At 34.2% G+C, this 20,458-nt stretch overlaps 3 protein-coding genes across 5 annotated transcripts; 2 read left to right on the forward strand and 1 right to left on the reverse strand.

Annotated features, from left to right (window-relative positions):
• The first annotated feature begins 8,860 nt into the window (after positions 1 to 8,860).
• Positions 8,861 to 10,539, forward strand: LOC108220197 (steroid 5-alpha-reductase DET2-like). Its single transcript, XM_017393890.2, has 2 exons — positions 8,861 to 9,288; positions 9,988 to 10,539. Exons 1-2 carry the CDS (start codon positions 8,956 to 8,958, stop codon positions 10,456 to 10,458), a joined length of 804 nt encoding a protein of 267 aa, XP_017249379.1. The 5' UTR covers positions 8,861 to 8,955; the 3' UTR covers positions 10,459 to 10,539.
• A 123-nt stretch (positions 10,540 to 10,662) lies between these two features.
• LOC108220195 (uncharacterized) lies at positions 10,663 to 13,199 on the reverse strand. Of its 2 annotated transcripts, none has more exons than XM_017393889.2 (2): positions 13,106 to 13,199; positions 10,663 to 12,228 (listed from the first exon to the last, which is right to left on the reverse strand). In XM_017393889.2, exons 1-2 carry the CDS (start codon positions 13,123 to 13,125, stop codon positions 10,905 to 10,907), a joined length of 1,344 nt encoding a protein of 447 aa, XP_017249378.1. In that variant the 5' UTR covers positions 13,126 to 13,199; the 3' UTR covers positions 10,663 to 10,904. The 2 variants fall into 2 exon arrangements, with proteins under 2 accessions (XP_017249378.1, XP_063950506.1); XM_064094436.1 differs by having other exon boundaries at positions 10,663 to 12,220; positions 13,106 to 13,195.
• Positions 13,200 to 14,999: 1,800 nt separating this feature from the next.
• On the forward strand, positions 15,000 to 20,458 carry LOC108221947 (protein PIN-LIKES 3). Of its 2 annotated transcripts, none has more exons than XM_017395814.2 (10): positions 15,000 to 15,173; positions 16,324 to 16,535; positions 17,213 to 17,292; positions 17,385 to 17,509; positions 17,756 to 17,877; positions 18,278 to 18,502; positions 18,710 to 18,802; positions 19,016 to 19,116; positions 19,330 to 19,568; positions 20,011 to 20,458. In XM_017395814.2, exons 2-10 carry the CDS (start codon positions 16,401 to 16,403, stop codon positions 20,133 to 20,135), a joined length of 1,245 nt encoding a protein of 414 aa, XP_017251303.1. In that variant the 5' UTR covers positions 15,000 to 15,173; positions 16,324 to 16,400; the 3' UTR covers positions 20,136 to 20,458. The 2 variants fall into 2 exon arrangements, with proteins under 2 accessions (XP_017251303.1, XP_017251302.2); XM_017395813.2 differs by lacking the exon at positions 15,000 to 15,173 and adding an exon at positions 15,642 to 15,897.

Genomic DNA, 20,458 nt, shown 5'->3' on the forward strand with positions numbered 1-20,458 from the left:
ATCCACTTGGAAGCCTTCGTTTTGGCTTAAATTGATGGAATGGCCTCAAGCTTTTGATATTTTTGATATGTTTTAGTGTGGTGTTGTGTAGGTTTCTTGGAAGGAGAACGAAGAGGGGAATCATAGCTTTAATTGGAAAAAAACGGCGAAGCAATCGGATGCACGAGGAGAAAGTTATGGACGTGACAAGGTTGGGTGTCAGGGCTGCTGATTTGGCGCGCCCGCCCCAATTTTGGCGCGGCCGCCCCGTTGGCGCGCCCGCCCCACGACCTGAGCGGGAATTTTGGCCCGATTTGCCCGTTTTTGATCCGTTTAAAGGCCCGTTTGCTGGGAAACTTAAAGGAGGACTTGGGGAACTTAAAAGACAACCTAGAAACATTCTAAGAAGCACGTGACGGCTACGGAGAAGATCTAGATTCATAGTTTTCTTTTGTCTTCTTCCAATTAGGCGATACCTTTGGATGCTCATTCGGATTTGTTTCGAAACTCTTGTTTTACTCTTTTGATATTGTTTAGACTATTCAGTACCATGTTTACTCTTATTCCCATGATGATGAGAAGTTCGATTATGAACTAATCATTGTCATGGGATTTTAGCGAATTTATCGATGAATTTCAGTAGTTAAATTGTCTTGTTCATATGTGATGGTTTGATTTCCTCGTATTGGTTGTGCTTATTCGTCTTGGATGCGTAGCTAACATCTAAGATTGCTTGTTAATCTTTATTGAAGCGACAGTGAATATATTGATTTAGAACTTGCCATGCGAGCATAGGTTTCGTGTTCGATAACATGACTTGTGATGTGATTTTACCCATCTTGCATCGCCCTATGTAATCTTGATAGATAACTTGCTCTTCAACCGTTATGTTTTCAAATTCTATAGACATATAGGGTCTAAGCATAATTGGTGTCTGTTTACCTTCTATCTTCATTGTGGATGTGTAGCAGTATGATGCACGTATAACGACAGTTAGCGTGTATCAGTCTCGTGTTATCTGATTAGTTATCAACCATTACAATCGAATAAAGGTAGAACTCTGAATGAAGTTGTTAATGAAGCTAGAATCCCATGTTTATTCTCATTAGTAAATCGTTATTCTCTTAGTTGATAATTCTTAGTTTCATAATTCAAATAGGATTAGTTAAGTAGAAAACCAAACCCAATTTGATATTTGTCTAAGCATTGAATAATAATCATACATTGGTGGATAAGTGCATATTTCTGAATACACCAGTCTCTGTGGGAACGAACTTGAATTACATTCTATATTACTTGTGATCACGTACACTTGCGTGATTTTGTGCGAACACAATACCCAACTGACAACTCGATGAGTTCCAACTCAATTCAATCTCCAGTTCCCCTGCATCACTCCATCTATCTTCATTACTGTAAGCTTTTATCATAACTTTATATCCTCCATTCACCTTCATTTTTCACTCTTTTACTCACTCTACCATGAACACCTGTCTCTAAGTACATAGCACCCACCTCCTCTGTTTATTACTACAACAGTAGTACAATCATACACATATACATAATCCCAGATACCAGCACCCCAAAATCACCTCTGTAATACCAAGCTCACCAGCTCTCCATGCTATACTGTGATCAACCAAGGCGGCACCTCCCTATTAGAACACTAGCCACAAAGGGCCACAACCCCTTGTCAATCTTCTTCTCCATTGTAATCTCTCTCTATACTAAAGTATCATGGCTAATCCCCGATTGACAAAGTTGCAACACCAAGCTTCCCAACTCTAATTAACCTCAACTTCAACCTTCATTATCCAGTCTTGAAACCCCATCAAACTCTACTTACCACCCCTGTTCCTCGAACTCAGGCCATCTTCCTTAGAGCCACCCACGACTCCCTCTTTCTTTTTCATGGTTGTTGCTGCCGTGGCGTCCCCAAGCCAGGCAGAGCAGCGCCGCTACTTGCACGGTGCCACCCCAAGCCAGGCCATCTTTCTGTTTTTGTGTGTGTATCTCTTTTTGTTTAAACTGATCTACTCTTTTGATCTCAACTGATTGAGCCACATAACAGCCACGTAAAAGCTAAGCACCTGCTACTTTATAATATAAACTAAAACTACACCCCCCCAATCTAAAAGTAAAAGCTAATTTTAACAATACAATAATTTAGGGATCCAAAAATATTTCCCAAATTTAATAAAAAGATTCTCTAAAACTTTTACATATCCCGAATACGCGATATTTGTAAAAATAATACTTTTAAAAGCTTTCTCTATTTTCAAATATAATGCTCAAAAACATTTTTAAATTACAAATAATTAAAATAATCATTTGCAAAATTCAAATATTTTGGAATCTAACAGAAATATAAAAATACCAAAATTTGAATATTTTGGTAATTAAATCAGACAAAACTTTCTGGCTCAAATAAAATAAATATTGATTTTGAAATATTTTCTTGATTTAATAAAAACTATAAATAAATCAAAATTTTAAATTAACTGCTTAAATAGAAAATAAACAGTTAAAATTGCACATCTAACACGTAACACAATTAAATCAAATAATCACATAATTATATAATTCCTCAAATATCTGCACAAAAATTATTATTCACATAATATCTAAAATAATCAAATTCCCAACATCTCACCGGACTGAAAACTAATTATAAAATCAAATAATTATTTTTGAAAATCCAACAAACTGGAATAAAATATAAAATTTTATTCCTTTTTTTTTAATTCACCAACAAAATAATAAATAATTAATAAAAACCCGAGTCATTACAGATGTGGATATGTTTTATGCTATTGAACCTGTTGGTGTTGGTATTGGGGGTTAAGGACCTGATGACTTTGTGGATTTAAGCTTTGGAACTGCTGGTTTTGTTGCTGCAATGGAGGAATCCATTAAGTGATTCCTGTTGGTATGTTGCTGGTTTGATGCTGTCTGCTTTTGGTTCTTGAATTTTAATTCAAGAAGTGTAATTTGCTTTTAATTTGCTGGATTACTGTAATCTCTAACTTTGGTTCTGTACTTGATATTACAAGACTTGGCTATGTACTTAAACATGGATGGAGGCTAGTTTCATCTAATCAGTGAACCACACTGATTGGTAGAAACTGATTTTCAAGTTGTAATATAATTCATTCCTGTTACTCTTTTGTATTACAGCTAATTCTTATAATTGTGTTAGATTTTATGAAGTCTGTGTACAGGTGAAGTCATGAAACTCAAATTTTTTTGGATGATCAAAATTCAAGGATGAGTTTTATGCACTGTCTGTGAAGTAAAATGATAAGGTAAGCAAAAATTATTGTTTTATTTCACTTAGATATACACAAATCTGCAAAACCAAACCAGCAAGATAGTTCTCATTCACATATTATCTGCATATGTCGAAGAATAGATGCAAAATTAATGTATGCAGGTCTGTTAATTTCCATTGTTATATAAAGCAGTTGCTGAGGTAAGACTTGTGTAAGAATCAGTTAGAATGTATTAGCTTTAGTCTCTGTATTAGCATTCTAAGTCATAAAATGTATTAGAATAGCCTATGTACTTGCAACACTCAGCCATTTCTTGTAATTAAAGTCTTCAAAACTGAATTTTTTTAGTCAGAATGATTGATTGTATATAGAATAGTTCATGTATAGTTTTGTTTTGGACAAGTCCTGTTATACTAAAGTTTTGTATCAGTACAGTTGTGATTTTGAAAAATATTGGTATATTCGTATAATTTGTCTGGTCAAGGTATCAAATTTATCATGCCTAAGCTATTTATCTGATTAAATCCATTGGTGTGAGTATTCACAAACACGAATTGCCATGTATCATCATGATCACACATACCAGATACTTGATAAAAAAAATTTCGAATTCATCACTTAAGATGTTCACTCGATCAGGCTTTCATAACTAAAGATCTGATTACACCACTTTATGTGTTCGATTAACTAAATGTGTACTGAATTTCAATAAAGATTTATGCTTAATTATTTTTAGAAACGTATCTCAAAACATTTCTTTTGATTATACTTCAATTCCTTCAAAAACCTATTCCTCTTGTTCACACATATTCTAAAAACGTTTTTTTGGTCTTATACCAAACAAAAGGGGAAGAAGAAAATTGACTCAATTTTAAAAATTTTAAATTCTTACAGTCTAATTAAATCTTTTTGAGCACATACTGACTAGCTAATTTATTTTTGCAGGAAGCAATTATTAGAGGATTTTTTTTGACTAACCCTTAGTATTATGTGCAAAATTTAATTTGTTTAAATCATGCATACACGTAGGGGAAGCACACACTTAGAATTATTTAAATTTTATGTTTGTTTGGCAAATACCAAAAAGGGGAAGATTGAATGGACATCTTCGATAAATGATTATTTTGGTATTTGTATAACTCACATAAAATTTAAATACACTTAGAATCCTCTCCATTAGGACATATTATTTAAATGATTTTATCAAAAGTCAAAATGGTCAACTCTAGCTCAAAAAGGATTTCCAAAATATATTTATTTTACATAAATATAAGTGATACTCCATGTTTACAAAAAGATTTTCAATATTTATCTAAGGAGTATTCAAAGGTTTTAAATCGCAATTTATCGGACGAGAAATATCTAGTAATGATATTTTCTTGTTTTACAATTGCAAAAGCAAAATGCAAAAGAAATTTGAATAAGGAATACACATTCATTATATTCTTTAGAACACTCTTTTGACATTTATTTAAAGAGACAAAAATATTTTTCAAGTCTCAGATTTTAAAGATTTATTCCCCATTTATACAATGTATTATTCTATGGAATAAATTCTTTTAACATCATAAAAATATTTCCTTCAAATCTTCAAGGAAATATATTTTAAATGTTTCACTCAAGTCAAAATATTAGCCAAAGTTCTGTTCAAACTGGAAAAAGGCTAATCGTATTTTATTCAAAACCAGAGACTGGTTTTATCGTTTTAAATCGAAATAAAATACTTCTACTTGCTAGAATGACTTGAAACTTGAGATATATCATTTGAATAATGTTTTTGGTACATAGTAAATTTTTAATAATTTTCTGAGAAGTTTGGTCCGGACACTATTTTTTAGGGGCTGACTGGGATCTTTGACTGGATGTTTGACCAAGTCAACTTTGACCAAAATTGACCAAAATTTCCAGACCACCATTTTCCAATATTCTATGATTTATCATATTTTTGGTGTAATTTATTGGAGGTTTCGAAAAATCGTCACATTTAATAACGATACAAAGTTACGTTATTAATCAAATTCTTGGGAAGCGTGCTTGTCTTCTAGTGACACAAATCAGCTGAGAATTCTCCCATAAAGTTGTTTGTCTTATTATACAAGTGGGCAACTAACACAACAAAACCTCAATCCACACCCTTTTGATCTCCACCCTTCATTTTCCTTTCATCTCAACCATTCATTCCACCCACTTTCCTCTATAAATACCAACCTCCCACACACCAAATACTCCTAAGCTAAGAGCCAAGAAAGTGCTGAGATTTTGAGATGTTATCAAGAAATACAAGTTTATATTCTCTCTCAAATATACTTCTCCACCAAAACCTTCTCTCTCTTAAATATATATTCATATATTCAAGGTTTTGATCTACAAGCTTTCTTACACTAACCGAGCTCAACCACAACCACTTCCAAGCCTTTGTAAGGGCTGCCCAAGTAAGTTCATAATGCCAAAATCCGGCCGAACCTCCGGCGAATTTTTCCGACGAACTTTACCGGTCCATCTCTCGTAAGTGGTTACTACTAAGCTTCTTATTTGTGTCTTGACCGACCATTTTGTTTTAGAACTTTGTACCCAACTTCTCTTCATCTTACAAGTTCTTCTAAAAGGTTCCCCAAAAGACACCAAAAGATCCGGATTTGTTCAAGATATCAAAGATATATCTTTCTCTTTTAAAGAGAACAAAAGAACAAACAAAAATCCGTGAAAGTGCTCACTCGATTTGAACTAAAGTTCAAGAGTACTTATCTCCAATAAGGGAGATATTTGACATAGAGTCAAATTCGTTATAAAAGCAAGATCGTACTTCCATCTATCGCCTTAGCGTTGTGCGGAAGAGAAAGATACGAGTCTAACGGCTTTTATACACGAAAGCTTCAGAAGAAAAGTTTAGCAACATTTTTATTGTTGTTATTATCCTTGCTAAACTTTGAAGAAGCAAAAGAAAGCTTATTCGATCCCGCACTAACTTAACTTTGTATATCTCGGGAAAGATATCGAATATTCCGAACTTCGTTCGTGAAAGCTTTCTTATATCCTCAAAGGCTTGTGTATCAAGTTAAAAGAGAGGATATTATACAATCTCCGAGATCTTCAAATATATCTCGAACCGGAGATTTGTAAATCAAGTATTCTTCGATCATAAAAGAGTTGATCTAAAAGAAAAAGAATACTAGTGAAGTCCTAAGCTCTCAAGCTTGAAAAGAAAGACTTCTTTAATTACTCCCCAAATTAACTTAACTTGGAGTAATCAAAAGTATACTTGTTTACAAGTATACCTAACTTGACTATAATATTTTTAACTTAAATATTATTGTCATCTCCGAACTAGTACCATAACATACTAGTTCAAAACATATCTTTTACAACTTATTTGTTTTCGTAGATATTGTTTTCTAACTCTTGCAGTGAGGTGAAGTGAAGTGAAGTGAGGTGATTCTTGTTCTAAGACCCAAGTCTTAGACGTACTAACGGGGAGTTAGTCGTTTTCGCACCGTGAAGAAAAGAAAAGATCCAAGATCTAAGACCTAAGATCCAAGACCGGCAAAAGCGTAGAAGTACAAAGACTACACCAAAGTTCTACACCGACTTTGAAGAAGTAACGGGGAGTTACGTTCTAAGATAAATCAAGTAGAGGTTTTACATTTATTGTGAGGTTGTAACGGGTAGTTACGGACCAAGATAAATATTTGTAAGGTTAGATTGTAACGGCTTCTCCGCCAGCTATAAGGAGTACATCTTTCTTATAGTGAAAAATCTCGAGTCCGGAGAGGAGTTCGGGGACTGGACTAGAGGTGAGAGAATCTATTAGAGGTTGCTTCATCGCAAACCAGGATAAAATCGACCGTGTTATATTTGCTCTTTATTTCCGCACATATAATTGCTAAACAACACGGTAAAAATATTTAAAACTTGGAAAATATTTTAAAAAGGCAATTACAATTTTTAAATTGGACATTAAGCTATTCAACCCCCCTTTCTAGCTTAATTCAACGCCTTAATCAGGACCTAACAGATCTGAAAAAATATTAACCAATAGAAGAATACAAGGACTTCTTCAGAAAAATGAACATTTATTTATAACATAATTTTTAAAATTTTTAATATTCAACAATTAGTAAAGTTTTAATTTATCTTTTTTGTAAAAATAATTTCTTATCCAATAAAAATTACATATTTATCTAATATTTTTTTTAAAATTTATATTTGAAGAGTAAACTAAATCATTGGCTAGTTTTTCACTGAGGGGGCGCATGTGAGCGCTAATATTTTCTATTTATTTATACATATCAGCCTCGCGTTGTTGATATTTTTATTATTTTCTGCTTTGTCATTTCCGCCCACACGCCCGCCGATTTTGAACTCGTTTTTAAGCTTTTAGCATCCAACAATTCAATCTATGCCTTGTTGCCTAATTTTGCACCTATTCTATTGTTTTTAATATTGTTATCTATATTGATATTATTTATAATTTTGTAAAGAAAACATATACTACCGGGGTGTATTCGATTGGGATTTTAATGAATTGTTTTTAGTTTATGGATTTTAATGGATTGTATGTGATTTTGATTTTGTGCGGATTCTTGATAAAATGTCGCAGAGTTGATTGGATTTAAGCACAATGCTTTAAAATCCCATTGATTTTGGTGAGATTTCAAAAAACTTAAAATACACCGAAAAATGCCACAAAATCCATCATTTTATGAAATCCAAAAAAATTCATCAGCATTTGAATACCATCAAATTTTAATGGATTTTAAACAATTCCAATTGAATATCATCGGATTTTAAAGCATAATTTAAAATCCCAATTAAATACCACCAGATTTTGTAGCATAATTTAAAATCCCAATTGAATATCTCAATATTTTAATGGATTTCAAACAATCTCAACGAATACCCTCGGATTTCATGAATGCAAAAAAATGCTTTAAAATCTCAATCCAATACACCCTTCTACATTTATAATATATTAATATATTATACGAATTATATATGATGAATAATTATAAACAATCCTGATTTCAGAAAAATAAATTATAAACAATCCTCTTATGTAAAGACACGATTTTATTTAAGTGCTAGCTATACGTTGCTCGTCTTTTTCCACTTAATTGTATGCATTGAGAAACGGGGACGTGACACGCATTTAATGCTTCTATAAAATATGATTTTATAATTTATTTTTAAGAATTTTCTTCAAAAGAAATACTTGATATACAAATTTTTATTCAGAAATTTTTTCTTAAGAATAAATTATAAAATTATATTTTATAAAAATATCAAAGAGCATACCACACAATGAAAAAATGTATGAAAATAATGGGACGGAAGAAGAAGTATTTTCACAATAATAATTTTAAATCGTTGAACGCTGATCAATAATCAAACCGCACATAATCAAGAAAGTGTTTGCGGAAAAAAGAACAATAAAAATGACTTTTTTTAAAATGACCCGAAATTCTAATTTCCTTTCTAATAACTTCAATTTTCAGTTTTATTCAATTTTAAGTGATTTTAGCTTGACCCGAAATCAACTCAAAATTGACCCGATTGCTGACACGAACACGACCCATTACCCGAAACTGCCACCCCTAGGCACAATATAATAGGCGTATATATCCTATCTTTCGCTGGTTTCCACGGAGAGAAAGAGCTCAAGGGAGTAACAGTACAGCGGCCGGGCGAGCGAGATTGCGAGAGAGAGATGGTCATGGAGATGTTGAATAGTATAATATACCCACCCCAACCATCTTTAATACTTACAATAATATCAGCTATCGAAGTTTTGGTACTCTGCAACGCCGGTTTTATGGAAACTAAAGGAACCCATATGCAGTATTCTAAGTTCTGGTCTTCTTCCACTACTGCTAATGGCTCTGATGATCGCAGAATTTCTAGTCGTGTTGGCATGCTTATTTTCTATACTCCGGCGCTTTTCGCCGGAGTTTTGGGTCTGATTCTTTTTCCCGGCGAGAGTTTGAGGTTTTATTTGGTGGCTGCTTCACTTGTTGTCCATTTTCTCAAGAGGGATATTGAGGTAATTTCCCTTTCTAACCTCTGTTAAGACATTAATTAATTTTGTTTGATTTGGAATCTTGTTGTCTTGTACTATCTTATGAATTACTATGATAGATCATAGATCTGTTTATGTTTCAAAGTCAGACAGTTACCAATGAATGAGAAAGTGCTTGTTTTAAGCTGGAATTTGTGTAATATAAATTAATGGAAACTGTGCCCTACAATCTGATAGATATGTGAGGGGAAATTCTGTTGATTCCTTAATCAGTTATATAAGCCAATGATAATGCGACGATCGCAATACTTTTTAAGTTCGAACACAAGTAAAATTACAAAATAGTACCAGCACATTATTCTTTGCAACCAATTGGAGCATTTTTGTTGAAGGCCTTGTTTTTGGGCCTAGTTATGATTATCTCATTCCTGGCCTAATTGGAGCGTTTTTGTTTATCAGCTGGAGATATTATAGAATTTGATTTGAATTTAACTATGGTAGACGTAAGTTATTTTAGAATGCAAAATGTTACAAGATTTTTAGTTAGATGACGAAATTATAATTGTGTGTTTACATTTTAAGTCCGGGCACTTTATAAAACAGAGTCGATGTATATTGTTTTGCAGAACTAAAAAAAGTGTTTTGGTTGATTATGAATTATTTTTAAAACTGATTAGCTGAGAAGTTCTGTAAATGATTTTAACGTAGTGAGTTCTTGTACAGGTTCTGTTCGTTCACAAGTTCAGCGGCAGCAGCTCTCTTGATCATTCAATTATCATTGCTACATCATATTTCGTCATTACAGCAGGCACAATCTATGGCCAATACCTGAGCCGAGGGCTGCCTGAGCCGTCGACTGACTTGACATTTGCTGGTGTTGCCATATTCCTGATAGGAATTACTGGTAATTTCTACCATCATTACATTCTTTCTAATCTACGAAAGGAGGGTGAGAAACAGTACAAGATTCCTCGAGGGGGTCTATTTGGTCTAGTGATATGTCCACATTATGCATTTGAGCTTCTGGGTTTCGTGGGCATATGTTTGATCTCTCAAACCATATATCCATTTCTCTTCTTGTTGGGCATGAGTGGTTACCTTGTGGGAAGGAGCTATGCCACGAAGAAATGGTACATTTCCAAATTTGAAGACTTCCCGAAGGATGTCAAGGCTCTGATTCCTTTTGTTTTCTAGATAATATGTTACTTGTAATCACCTGCTATGGATGTGTAGAAAAACTCTTGCGTTCACTTCAATTCTATCCTGTTTCTTTCAGTGATTGTGTTTATAGTTCAGAGCTAAGTGAAACTGCATGGTAGTTTGTAAGAGTCCTTGAAAGGTTATTCTTTAGCAATTGCCATAAGCTTTTCCATTCAGTATCCAAAAATGTTGGAAATATATAATGACCAAGAATTACTGAACTGTTGTCCAATTTTATAGAAAATTGCCAAAATCTACTATTGTTTTGATATACAACTGCACATTGATGTGCAACAATCTGCTTAAATTATTGGTCCCTATTGAATAAGGTATTCAATGAGAACAAATAGTCAGACCATGTAACAGATGTTCTTGGCGCATTTGATAATGAAATCCCTGTGTATACTTGAGAACAGAAAAATAGCATGCAGACTAGAGTCTCAAAGATCCTCGTCCAAGGAGAAGTCATCCTTATTAAACTCCGACTCAATTCCCTCATGACCATCAAATTCTTTAAGGCCCACCATTGTTTCAACTGTTACTTCTAGGCTCAAAATGAAGTCTTCCTTAGACAATCCAGCTGATTTCTTGAGCAAACTATCAGCTTTTCTTTGAAGAGGTGTTTTAGCCGGACATTTCCTTGATTTGATAAACGTTAAAGGCATCGTGCTTCTTCTTCTAACTTCCCTTTGACCATTTCTGCAGTTGAACTCAAAAGAATTAGATGACTTTGATCCTGACCCGAAAACGAGCCTTCTTCTCGAATCTTTCCCCATCTCCATTTTTCTGCCCTGGTGGACTCTAAATCTAAATGATCCATGTGAGCTCCCTGTAGAATGTAAAAGCTTGTGCTCATACTTTGGAGGCGACATCATTAAGAAGTCTAATGTGACATCCGAACTCCAGTCAGACTTCTCATTCGTTGGCCAGAAAAGTGGAGTATCAGGACTGAAATCTGCTAAATCGAAGGCATCTAAATTTTCATCAAAGCAACTTTTTGTAGACTTGGATTTAGGTTTTTTCATGTTGATGGCTGTTGAAACACTAGAACCAGAGGAATGAAAATTAAAACCCCAACTTTTCTTGTATGAAGGGCTAGGGAAATCAGAATGTATCAAGTCTATTTCTGATTGAGTATCTGAAAACCAATCAGAATCTTGACCATTAAGATTAATTAAGGAAAGTGAGAAACCTGTTCTATCATCACGGGAAAGACAAGGGGAATCGAGATCAATGCTGAACTGAGAGGAAGAATCATCTGAAGTGCTGGAATCCTCCAAGGACATACTCAAAAAGGAGTCCGAAAGATTAGAACATGTTGAGGAATCTGAGAAGTCATTCCTAATTGGAGTTATCATCCACGTTAGTGTTTCACCTCCTTCCAAGTCTTCCTGCACTATAGTTTCGTTTTTTGATAGATTTCCATTAAGAGCAATCAAAGTCTCTTCCACAGGACTAACTCTTGAACCATCAAACAAAAAGGCAGCTTTATTTGGCAGAAGTTCTGGATTTTCTGATATTGATTGCAAAGAACCTTCACAATCTTCAACTCCATATGATAAACAGGATGAAGGAGAAGATGCATTGCAAGAATATAACCACGCTGAGTTTTCATCATTGTCATCAGGCCATTTCCCTGGATCAAACTGCTTCAAAAAGCTATCTTCTCCACCGTCTTCAGATTCTATCAGTGTCATCTTTCTCGATTCACACACAGTATCTAACTTTTGAGGAGACCTCGCTCTTTCAGGAATTTCTACAATACTTCACATATAGGCCACAGTTACATATGGGCTATGGCTATCAAGATCTGATTAGCACACTAAAGAGTACCCATGACAGCATATAATCATTAGTGTCCACTTGGAAAAAACAGAACGGGGAGAGAATAGATTAAAATTCTACGACGGAAATAGGCAGGGTAACAAAATAATGCAGGGAAGATGCAAATTTATGACAAGAATCACAAAGAAATTGGTCGGTGTAAAGAATGATCATACATGTACAGAAAAATAAAATGAATAAAATTATACACATTCATAAAGTTCAAAATTGCGCTTCGATCTCCTCTACAAACTGAAAGAACCTCGCCATTGCGAAACATCAAGAAAATCCAAAAAAACAGAAAGGCAATAAGTGGAAATATAAACTGACAAAAAAAGGGTACCAATAATAAGTATAATTTCAGTGGCAAGCAAAGAGAGAGGTGAGTATAATCTGATGTAAATTGTGACTTCATTTGACAAACAAACAAAAACAAACATATAGTGTGATATAAAACTGCAAGACTTGGTAAACTAAAGACACGGTCAAGTTACATGTTAAACACCACAACAGAATATAGTTAAAATTAGTCAATTAGATATCAACTACTAAATCATCTAGAATACAAACTAGTCCACAACACACTAATATGATAGCAATAATCTTTGAAAACAGATCATTTTTTTAAAACCCGAGAATATAAATTTAATTGGACTGCGATTTTTAAAGAAGAATGTAAAACGTTTTAGGTGAGCTGTGTCTGTATTGAAAGCTAACGTTCAAACTTGGGTCCCTAGAACGATGATGAGTATACAGAGATAGAGAAGCGCGATGGTGGACAGAGAATTTGATAATGAAGCAAAAGTTGGGGCGTTACCTTTCTGAGAGCATGTCCATTGCTCTGAGAGAGAAGTACTCTCACTCTTGAACCCCGCGGGTTGATTCGATCGTTAAGATTAATAACTTAATAATAACTTGATGATTATGTGTCCATAAAAATATTTATCAATAAAAATTTGTCACTTAAATTTATAGTATTTATTATTGTATATTCATGTAGATATTCTTATGTGCCCATAAAAATAATGATCAATAAAAATTTGTTATTAGCTATTTGTTATTGTATATCTATATAATAATAATTATAATATATAATAATAATAATAATTATTATTATTATTATTCAAAGGTAATTGTCAAACATCCGCCCTGAGCAGCACCGAGCCTATAAAAGAATTTATTATTTATGAGATTTGAATCATGACCTCGTCAACAAAAATATATCACTCAAATTGTTTGATTCATACAAATATTTAGTTTAATATTGAAATGTATTAACCACCTATATTAAGATTGTTCTATCTATATTCTGTTTAATATCTTGTTTATTTTAAGATTAAATTATTATTTCGACTAAGTGTCATATCTAAGCAGATTACTCTGATATACCGTTGATACCGGATTCGAGGGATTGATGCACTCTTATGCCAACCTTTATTCCTTCGTGATTGAAAGGAATTCTTAAGGATCCAATGAAAGAACGTTCTCATGTGCTTCTAAACATGCTTCAATCTATTGGAGAGCCCGACACTTAATTAACATTAAGAACCTTTAGCATTGGGTCGAACTCTTCTTTGGTGTCAAGGGAAAAAACGAACTGGCTTTATTTGAAGTATTCCAACCAGGTAGAGCTAGATGACGAATCAATCTATTTTTATACGACAATTTGGAATATCACTTTTTTTAAAAAGAAATCACATAAGTGAAGTCGGGAAACGGACCGCAACGCAACGACTAGGATTCGTGTCGGAGGAGTTTTGAGCGACTGGGGCAGAATATATAGTAGAACAAGTACAAGTATTGTACTAAGAGCCCTCTCACTACCAAACAACATACATCATCTGGCTGGGTCTTGCCGGTATCAACAACAAAAAAATGGAAATAACAACTCACTATGGCTCTTGGGCCCAACAACCTCCTACGGGAAGGGGAGATCGGAGCAACGGGGAGCATGTGGATCTTTACCCGGAGTAGAGCATAAACCTAAAACAATTAACGGGGTCCATTCAGGAACAAGAAAAGTTTATTAACATCTCGAAAATATTCAGTCATAGTGGGCAGTCTTCTTCCATTTATGGATTCAGTTTCTTAGTAAATATGTAACCCTTTGTATAAACGTTTGGGCGGGCCTTTACTTTCACTTAACTCTTGTACATAGAAAATGCCGGCCGATGGCCGGTGGGAGCAAAAAGTTTGTGATATCTTTCGATGGAATATACTATTGTGGTAGCTGAAACGGCGGATTTTCCCAGCGGGACCAGTGGCCTAAAAAAACTCGGGAAACAAAGATAAAATGTGTACGAACGAGATTTGGATCAAGACAGAATTTTGACTTAATTCAAATAACAATCTTCTCATCCAGCTCCTCGCGACTAATCAAATTTTCTTTAATGAATTTTTTTTAATCCGTGGATAAAATAATAAAGCCCGTTGGTAAGTCATGAATCTGAATCCATATTACTTTTTTTTTGAGCAAAAGAACTAATGTTACTTAATATAATAATTACTAAAATTTCAAATTTAATATATTTTAATAATATATAGTAATATAATATAAATATGTGATGTAAATTATATATATTCGATTTTAAATTGACATTTCGCTGGAAAAGTCCTTGAAAAGAGGGTGAAGTTTTCGAGGGAGGGATGTTTTCCTGTAGGCCAGTTGGACGTGAGTGAATTTTGTCCTTTGCATTTAAATCACAACAGACCAAAATCTGAGTGCATGCAGTTAGGCATGATATCTCTAACAATTATTTTTTGGATTAACTTGAAACTTTAAAAAGAGATTATCATTTCTTATGAACTTGTACAGAACCGCCATACTAGTATATAAATCTCTTGTGTATTGCAGTCGTGTTTCTTCCGTTGCAAACTCGGAGCTGGTAAGTAAATCTTAATCTTCCTTTATCAACTACTCGTATGTTTAGTACTGTTTGATTTCTGTTCTCAATTTTATTACTCGTACTTAATTATGATGAGGTTCTTTTTTACGTAACCTCATTTGTGACGTACACTTTTCTAAATCTTAGCTCCATTAACATCTCTTTACTCGGTTCAGAGCACACAAATGATAGTTACGAAAAATTTTCAGGGTCAAAAATGTTATGACATGAATACGCGTTTTTTATTGATTTGTTAGAGAGAAAGGAAGGATTTGCCAATTCGGCATTGGGTATCGTATTGATGGATTGCAGATGGAGTGTACAATTACACGTGTAATTGTTATTAGATATGTATGACAGCAATATATTCTATATTGCCATATCAGATTTTACGGTTTCATTTTATTATATATATAGTTTTTCTTAAAGGAACGTTTTAATATACGCTAGCTGTACCTTAATGTTTATATAGATATCCAAGATTTACTTATCATTAAATGAGTATATGTATAAATAATATTCTTATTCTGGTAGCATGAAAATATATGCAGTGTAATCCTCATCAGTTTTGTGTAGGGGATAAGAATATAAGATGCCTGCAGATTCTCGATGTTAATTACTTGCTTGGCCTCCTATAAATAAAAGTATCTGAACAATTTTTTCATTTATATTCTTTGGGCAGATGATTCTTGTGTGTGTTTACAGATTGCACTAACACATGTTGGTAAGAAATATCATTAAACTTGCGTGCTTAAAATTGAAATTGAAGAGAAATATTGTACAATTAAAATGTTCTTGTCTTTCTATGAGATTGTATTGTTCTGTATTTGCTGAATTTGTATAATGTATTTGTTGGCTTATTCTTATTCCACAGTCTTTCGAAAACATATCATCCTCAAATAGTACTTTTTCCTGATAAATGGGGATCAAATAGTTACACGTGCAGTTGTATACTGATGTACACATAAAATTTGATGAGTTCATGTTCTTTTTTAAATCATCGTGTTCATCTAAAAGCTTAAGGTTTCTGAGTACGGGTTGGGAACGTGATTTTTACCCGGAATTTTGTGGCTATGTGTGAAGAAGTTAAGTGCAATTCAAAATTTGGGAGTTCATAATGTACTGTACTGACTTAATTTTTGGGATGTAGAACTAGATCTCTGATTGAAGGCTATATACTAGAAGAAGATTTTGACATAGAAGGGCTTGTTGAAGGGATCACTGAAGATGGGACTTCTGACTCTCTTTGTTGCCTCTTCAATGCCGGTGCTCAAGGTGCTTTTGGTGACTGCTGTTGGTTCATTTCTTGCGCTGGACTATGTCAATATATTGACTGAGGATGCGCGGAAGCATATCAACACTGTAAGAAACATACTACTGAATTAAAATCAACCAGTTTCTTGTTTTCTCCTGTTTATAATCTTCATGTTGTGGCCCTATTCTGGTAGACTAATTCTTTTTAGCTGCTAACTTATATATAAATTAGTTTATCCCTGAAGCACTATGTTCGGTTTACTTTGCATATGTAGTAGTAGTACACTTGCTAGTACTACCATCTGATAACTAGATTCTTGCACTATTCCATGTTTTTTCACTTCAAAATGCACTTTAATATTTACAACTTAGAGTTTGGGTTGGAGACATTAGTAAACCAAACTCTCAGGCTATGTTTGTCCGGAAGGATTATAGTCACGTGATTATCTGAATGTTTGATTGTTTGTCAAACTTGATTCCCTAAAATATTTATATATCATTTTCAATTGTTAGACCAAGTATGAAGATGAGTTTTAGATTTTCGTTTCTATCAATTGAACTGCAAACTAATCTGATTTTAGATACAAAAGAGATAAGTTATTTTTACGTGTATTCTCCTGTTCATTCTTACAAATTTTCGGTGCTGCAACAGTCAGTTTACTCCTTGCCACATTATTTGATTCCTTCATTGTAAAATATTAAAACAACAAGAATTCGTTTTCTATTAACAAGCCTCTTCGTATATGACATCACTGACTTCTATTTTCTTAATTTTATGTGAGCAGATTGTGTTTTATGTTTGTAATCCAGCGCTGATTACAGGGAACTTGGCGAAAACAATAACATATGATAGCATGGTTAAGTTGTGAGTTCCATCCACTATCACTATAACTTGGAGGAACAATCAGCCTGCCTGTCTAATCCTAAACTGTTTAAATTACTCTATTTTGATCGTAGGTGGTTCATGCCTGTAAATGTCTTTCTCACATTTTTGATTGGTTCCTTTCTCGGTTGGCTGGTTAACCTAGTCACAAGACCTCCACCACATCTTCGAGGCCTAGTTATAGGCTGTTGTGCTGGAGGTAAGTGGTTCCAATTAAGTAATCATATCTGTATACATGTCAACTGAGTAAGTCATGGTCTCGCAACATCTTTAGCTACTACGTTTTTCAATTCATCTTTTCTTAATCATGGCTCGAGTGTCTGCAGGTATATTAATAAAAATCTGTTTTGCTTCCACATAGTAACACTGTAATCCTAGACAGCATGCATATATTAGTGCATTACCATGTTTATTAAAAATCAGTTCTACAATTCCATGAATACAGGAAACCTGGGCAACATTCTCATCATCATAGTCCCGGCAGTTTGTAAAGAGAAAGGAAGTCCTTTTGGAGATCCGAGCGTGTGTAGTACATATGGACTGGCTTATGTTTCATTATCTATGGCTGTATGCTATGCCCCCTCTTTTTTCTTTTTTGCTTAATGCCATTCCCCTACTCTTACTTTAACCCAAGTGTTAGTATTACTTGCTCTAATATTGGTTTCTACGATGCACTCTGGTATCTTATATAGATTGAGCTTTGTCATGCTAAGTACAATTCGTCTGACAAGTATATTTGGGAAAACAAAATTGTCTTTTAAGAATTGAATTGAAATGAGTATAACTCTGAATGTTGAGGTTGTTGCTGGCGTTTCTGTATAATTGTAAACCCCTCTTAGTTGGTTCATCATCAAAGAATTGTTGCATTACTCACATGTAAGCTTGAGTGCATTTAAGTAGGTACTTGCAATGTTCTATCACCTTGTATTCATTTCATTCCTTCCACATGGCTGTTTTTTCATTGCAGATAGGAGCTATCTTTTTGTGGGTTTACGTATATAATATAGTGAGGATATCAGCAGAGGCAAGTTCTATTGATGTGTCCGGTTCCTCTGTTAGCGAATACACAAGTGAAACATCAACTGTAAAGCCAGAGAGCATCACTGAACCATTACTTTCTTCAAAAGAATACAATACATATGGAGACAGCGCAGATTCATTACCTTGCACTAGATTTGATGAAACAGAACAGGTTAGTTAGCGTCCTCCATTTTGTCATCCTTCTAGATCTCTTTATTATGACATTTTGAGTAAGGACATACTGAATTAGTGCGTATTTTATAAAGCCTCTTTTCCATCAATCCTTGTATAGATCTAGCAGTTCTTTCTTGTTTATATAGTTTTATTATTCTATAATGTTTTCTCCCAGTCTTACCCGTAATAATGGATGTTTTGGCAGCTGGGATTAACTGATAAACTAAAGCAGACCGTAGGGAAATTCTCAAGCAAACTCAATGTGAAGAGATTATTTGCCCCTTCAACCAATGGAGCTGTAAATACCTATCTATTGTGGTTAACATATGAGATTAAACACCTTATTCTATGCTTGTTATTGTTGGTCAAGTAGTTTCCTGTAATTTTTGTTTACGACATAAGCTTTCTATTATACAACAAATGGGTAAAAGCAAAAAGGTCGTTTAAATCTTTGTATAAACAACATTCAAAACTGAATTGCACTCAAGGAAAAGGCTTTAATTTTGTCCAGATCGTGGGGTTTATAGTCGGACTCGTGCCTGTTCTAAGAAACTCAATGATTGGTGATGAAGCACCTCTCCGCGTGATTGAAGACTCGACTATGATGATGGGGTAAAGTCTTAATGCATGTCTCGTGTAGAAACCAGTTAACTTGGACTAATTTCCACATGCATTGCTTGTGATCTTATGGCTATATTGCTTTTGCATTTTGACATTTTTATATTGGCTGGTTGAAAAATGAAAACACTAGATTAAGTCATTATACAGTAGGTATGATGTTCCTTCTGTTGAATCATGTTCTGTATCTATGCTCTTTATTTTCAGAGATGCAGCTGTCCCAGTTCTCACTCTAATAATTGGAGCAAACCTCCTGAAAGGTTTACGAGCATCAGGAGTCCAGAAATCCATGGTTATTGGAATTATTTTTGCTCGTTACATTGCCTTGCCAATGATTGGAACCGTGGTTGTCAGAGCCGCGGTACGATTTAATTTGGTGCATGCAGATCCTTTGTTCCAGTTTGTTCTTTTGCTTCAGTTTGCAGTTCCACCTGCAATGAACATAGGTAAATATATCACTTCAATTAAGCTGAACTCCTATAAGAGCAAGTCCAAGAGTGCCCTAAACCAATGTACTAAACTAGGCATGCCTTATTTCACTTCTATCAATAAAAAATTTCTTTCTCTCCCTCTTTACACATACTTCTCTTTCATCTTTTCTCTTCCCTCCAATTATAATTCAGATATAATATTATATTAATCATAAGTCACAATTATGAGGCATTTCGTCAAAAAAAAAATAACACAAGTCATGTCTTAAATCACGAGACTATATTATTTTATTATATTTATAAGGCATCTAGTAGGAAATTGTTGGACTGTATAAACCTGTGATTCTGCATGTTTAACATTCTTGGTGATCGCTCTGTCGCACTACTTGATTCTCAGCAGTTAGTAGGATATACTTAATGTCAGCATCATAAATATTGCGTCGCCTGTTTATTTCAGGTACAATAACACAGTTATTCGGCAAAGGTGAATCAGAATGTTCTGTTATTATGCTCTGGACTTACGTCTGTGCTTCCCTATCACTGACTCTCTGGTCTACTTACTTCATGTGGTTGGTTGCTTAATATGGAGATTACAAAACGAACGAAACAAACCAGTAAGGTCAGTTTCAAAGGCTGAACAAAGAGACGTATTCATTCTTTATTCGATATGTGTGTGAGAACTAGCATAGCTCAGATGATCTAGTCTGAACCGAAAAAACGTAAGCTCTTGTTCAGCAGTTATGGATTATTGCTTTGTTTACTCGTTCAACTTTCTTCGGCGGACAAACATTTTTAAAGCATGAATGGGAAGTGAATGTGTTTTGATGAAAATAAGTGTAGGTACAATGAATATGATGCAAATTGCAATGACGACAATGGGTCTTTTGGGCCCCTTTATTTGAAGG

This window comes from Daucus carota, chromosome 5 (genome assembly GCF_001625215.2).
Source record: "Daucus carota subsp. sativus chromosome 5, DH1 v3.0, whole genome shotgun sequence".
NCBI lineage: Eukaryota > Viridiplantae > Streptophyta > Magnoliopsida > Apiales > Apiaceae > Daucus > Daucus carota.

What these genes read in the sequence shown, in the direction of transcription:
- LOC108220197 (XM_017393890.2), top strand. Translation starts at nt 8,956, where the DNA reads ATGGTCATGGAGATGTTGAATAGTATAATATACCCACCCCAACCATCT. An exon ending in TTCTCAAGAGGGATATTGAG is followed by an intron (nt 9,289 to 9,987) that starts GTAATTTCCCTT and finishes GTTCTTGTACAG; the next exon opens with GTTCTGTTCGTTCACAAGTT.
- LOC108220195 (XM_017393889.2), bottom strand. Translation starts at nt 13,125, where the DNA reads ATGGACATGCTCTCAGAAAG. An exon ending in ATGGACATGCTCTCAGAAAG is followed by an intron (nt 12,229 to 13,105) that starts GTAACGCCCCAA and finishes CTATATGTGAAG; the next exon opens with TATTGTAGAAATTCCTGAAA.
- LOC108221947 (XM_017395814.2), top strand. Translation starts at nt 16,401, where the DNA reads ATGGGACTTCTGACTCTCTTTGTTGCCTCTTCAATGCCGGTGCTCAAG. An exon ending in TATGATAGCATGGTTAAGTT is followed by an intron (nt 17,293 to 17,384) that starts GTGAGTTCCATC and finishes TTTTGATCGTAG; the next exon opens with GTGGTTCATGCCTGTAAATG. An exon ending in TCCACCTGCAATGAACATAG is followed by an intron (nt 19,569 to 20,010) that starts GTAAATATATCA and finishes TGTTTATTTCAG; the next exon opens with GTACAATAACACAGTTATTC.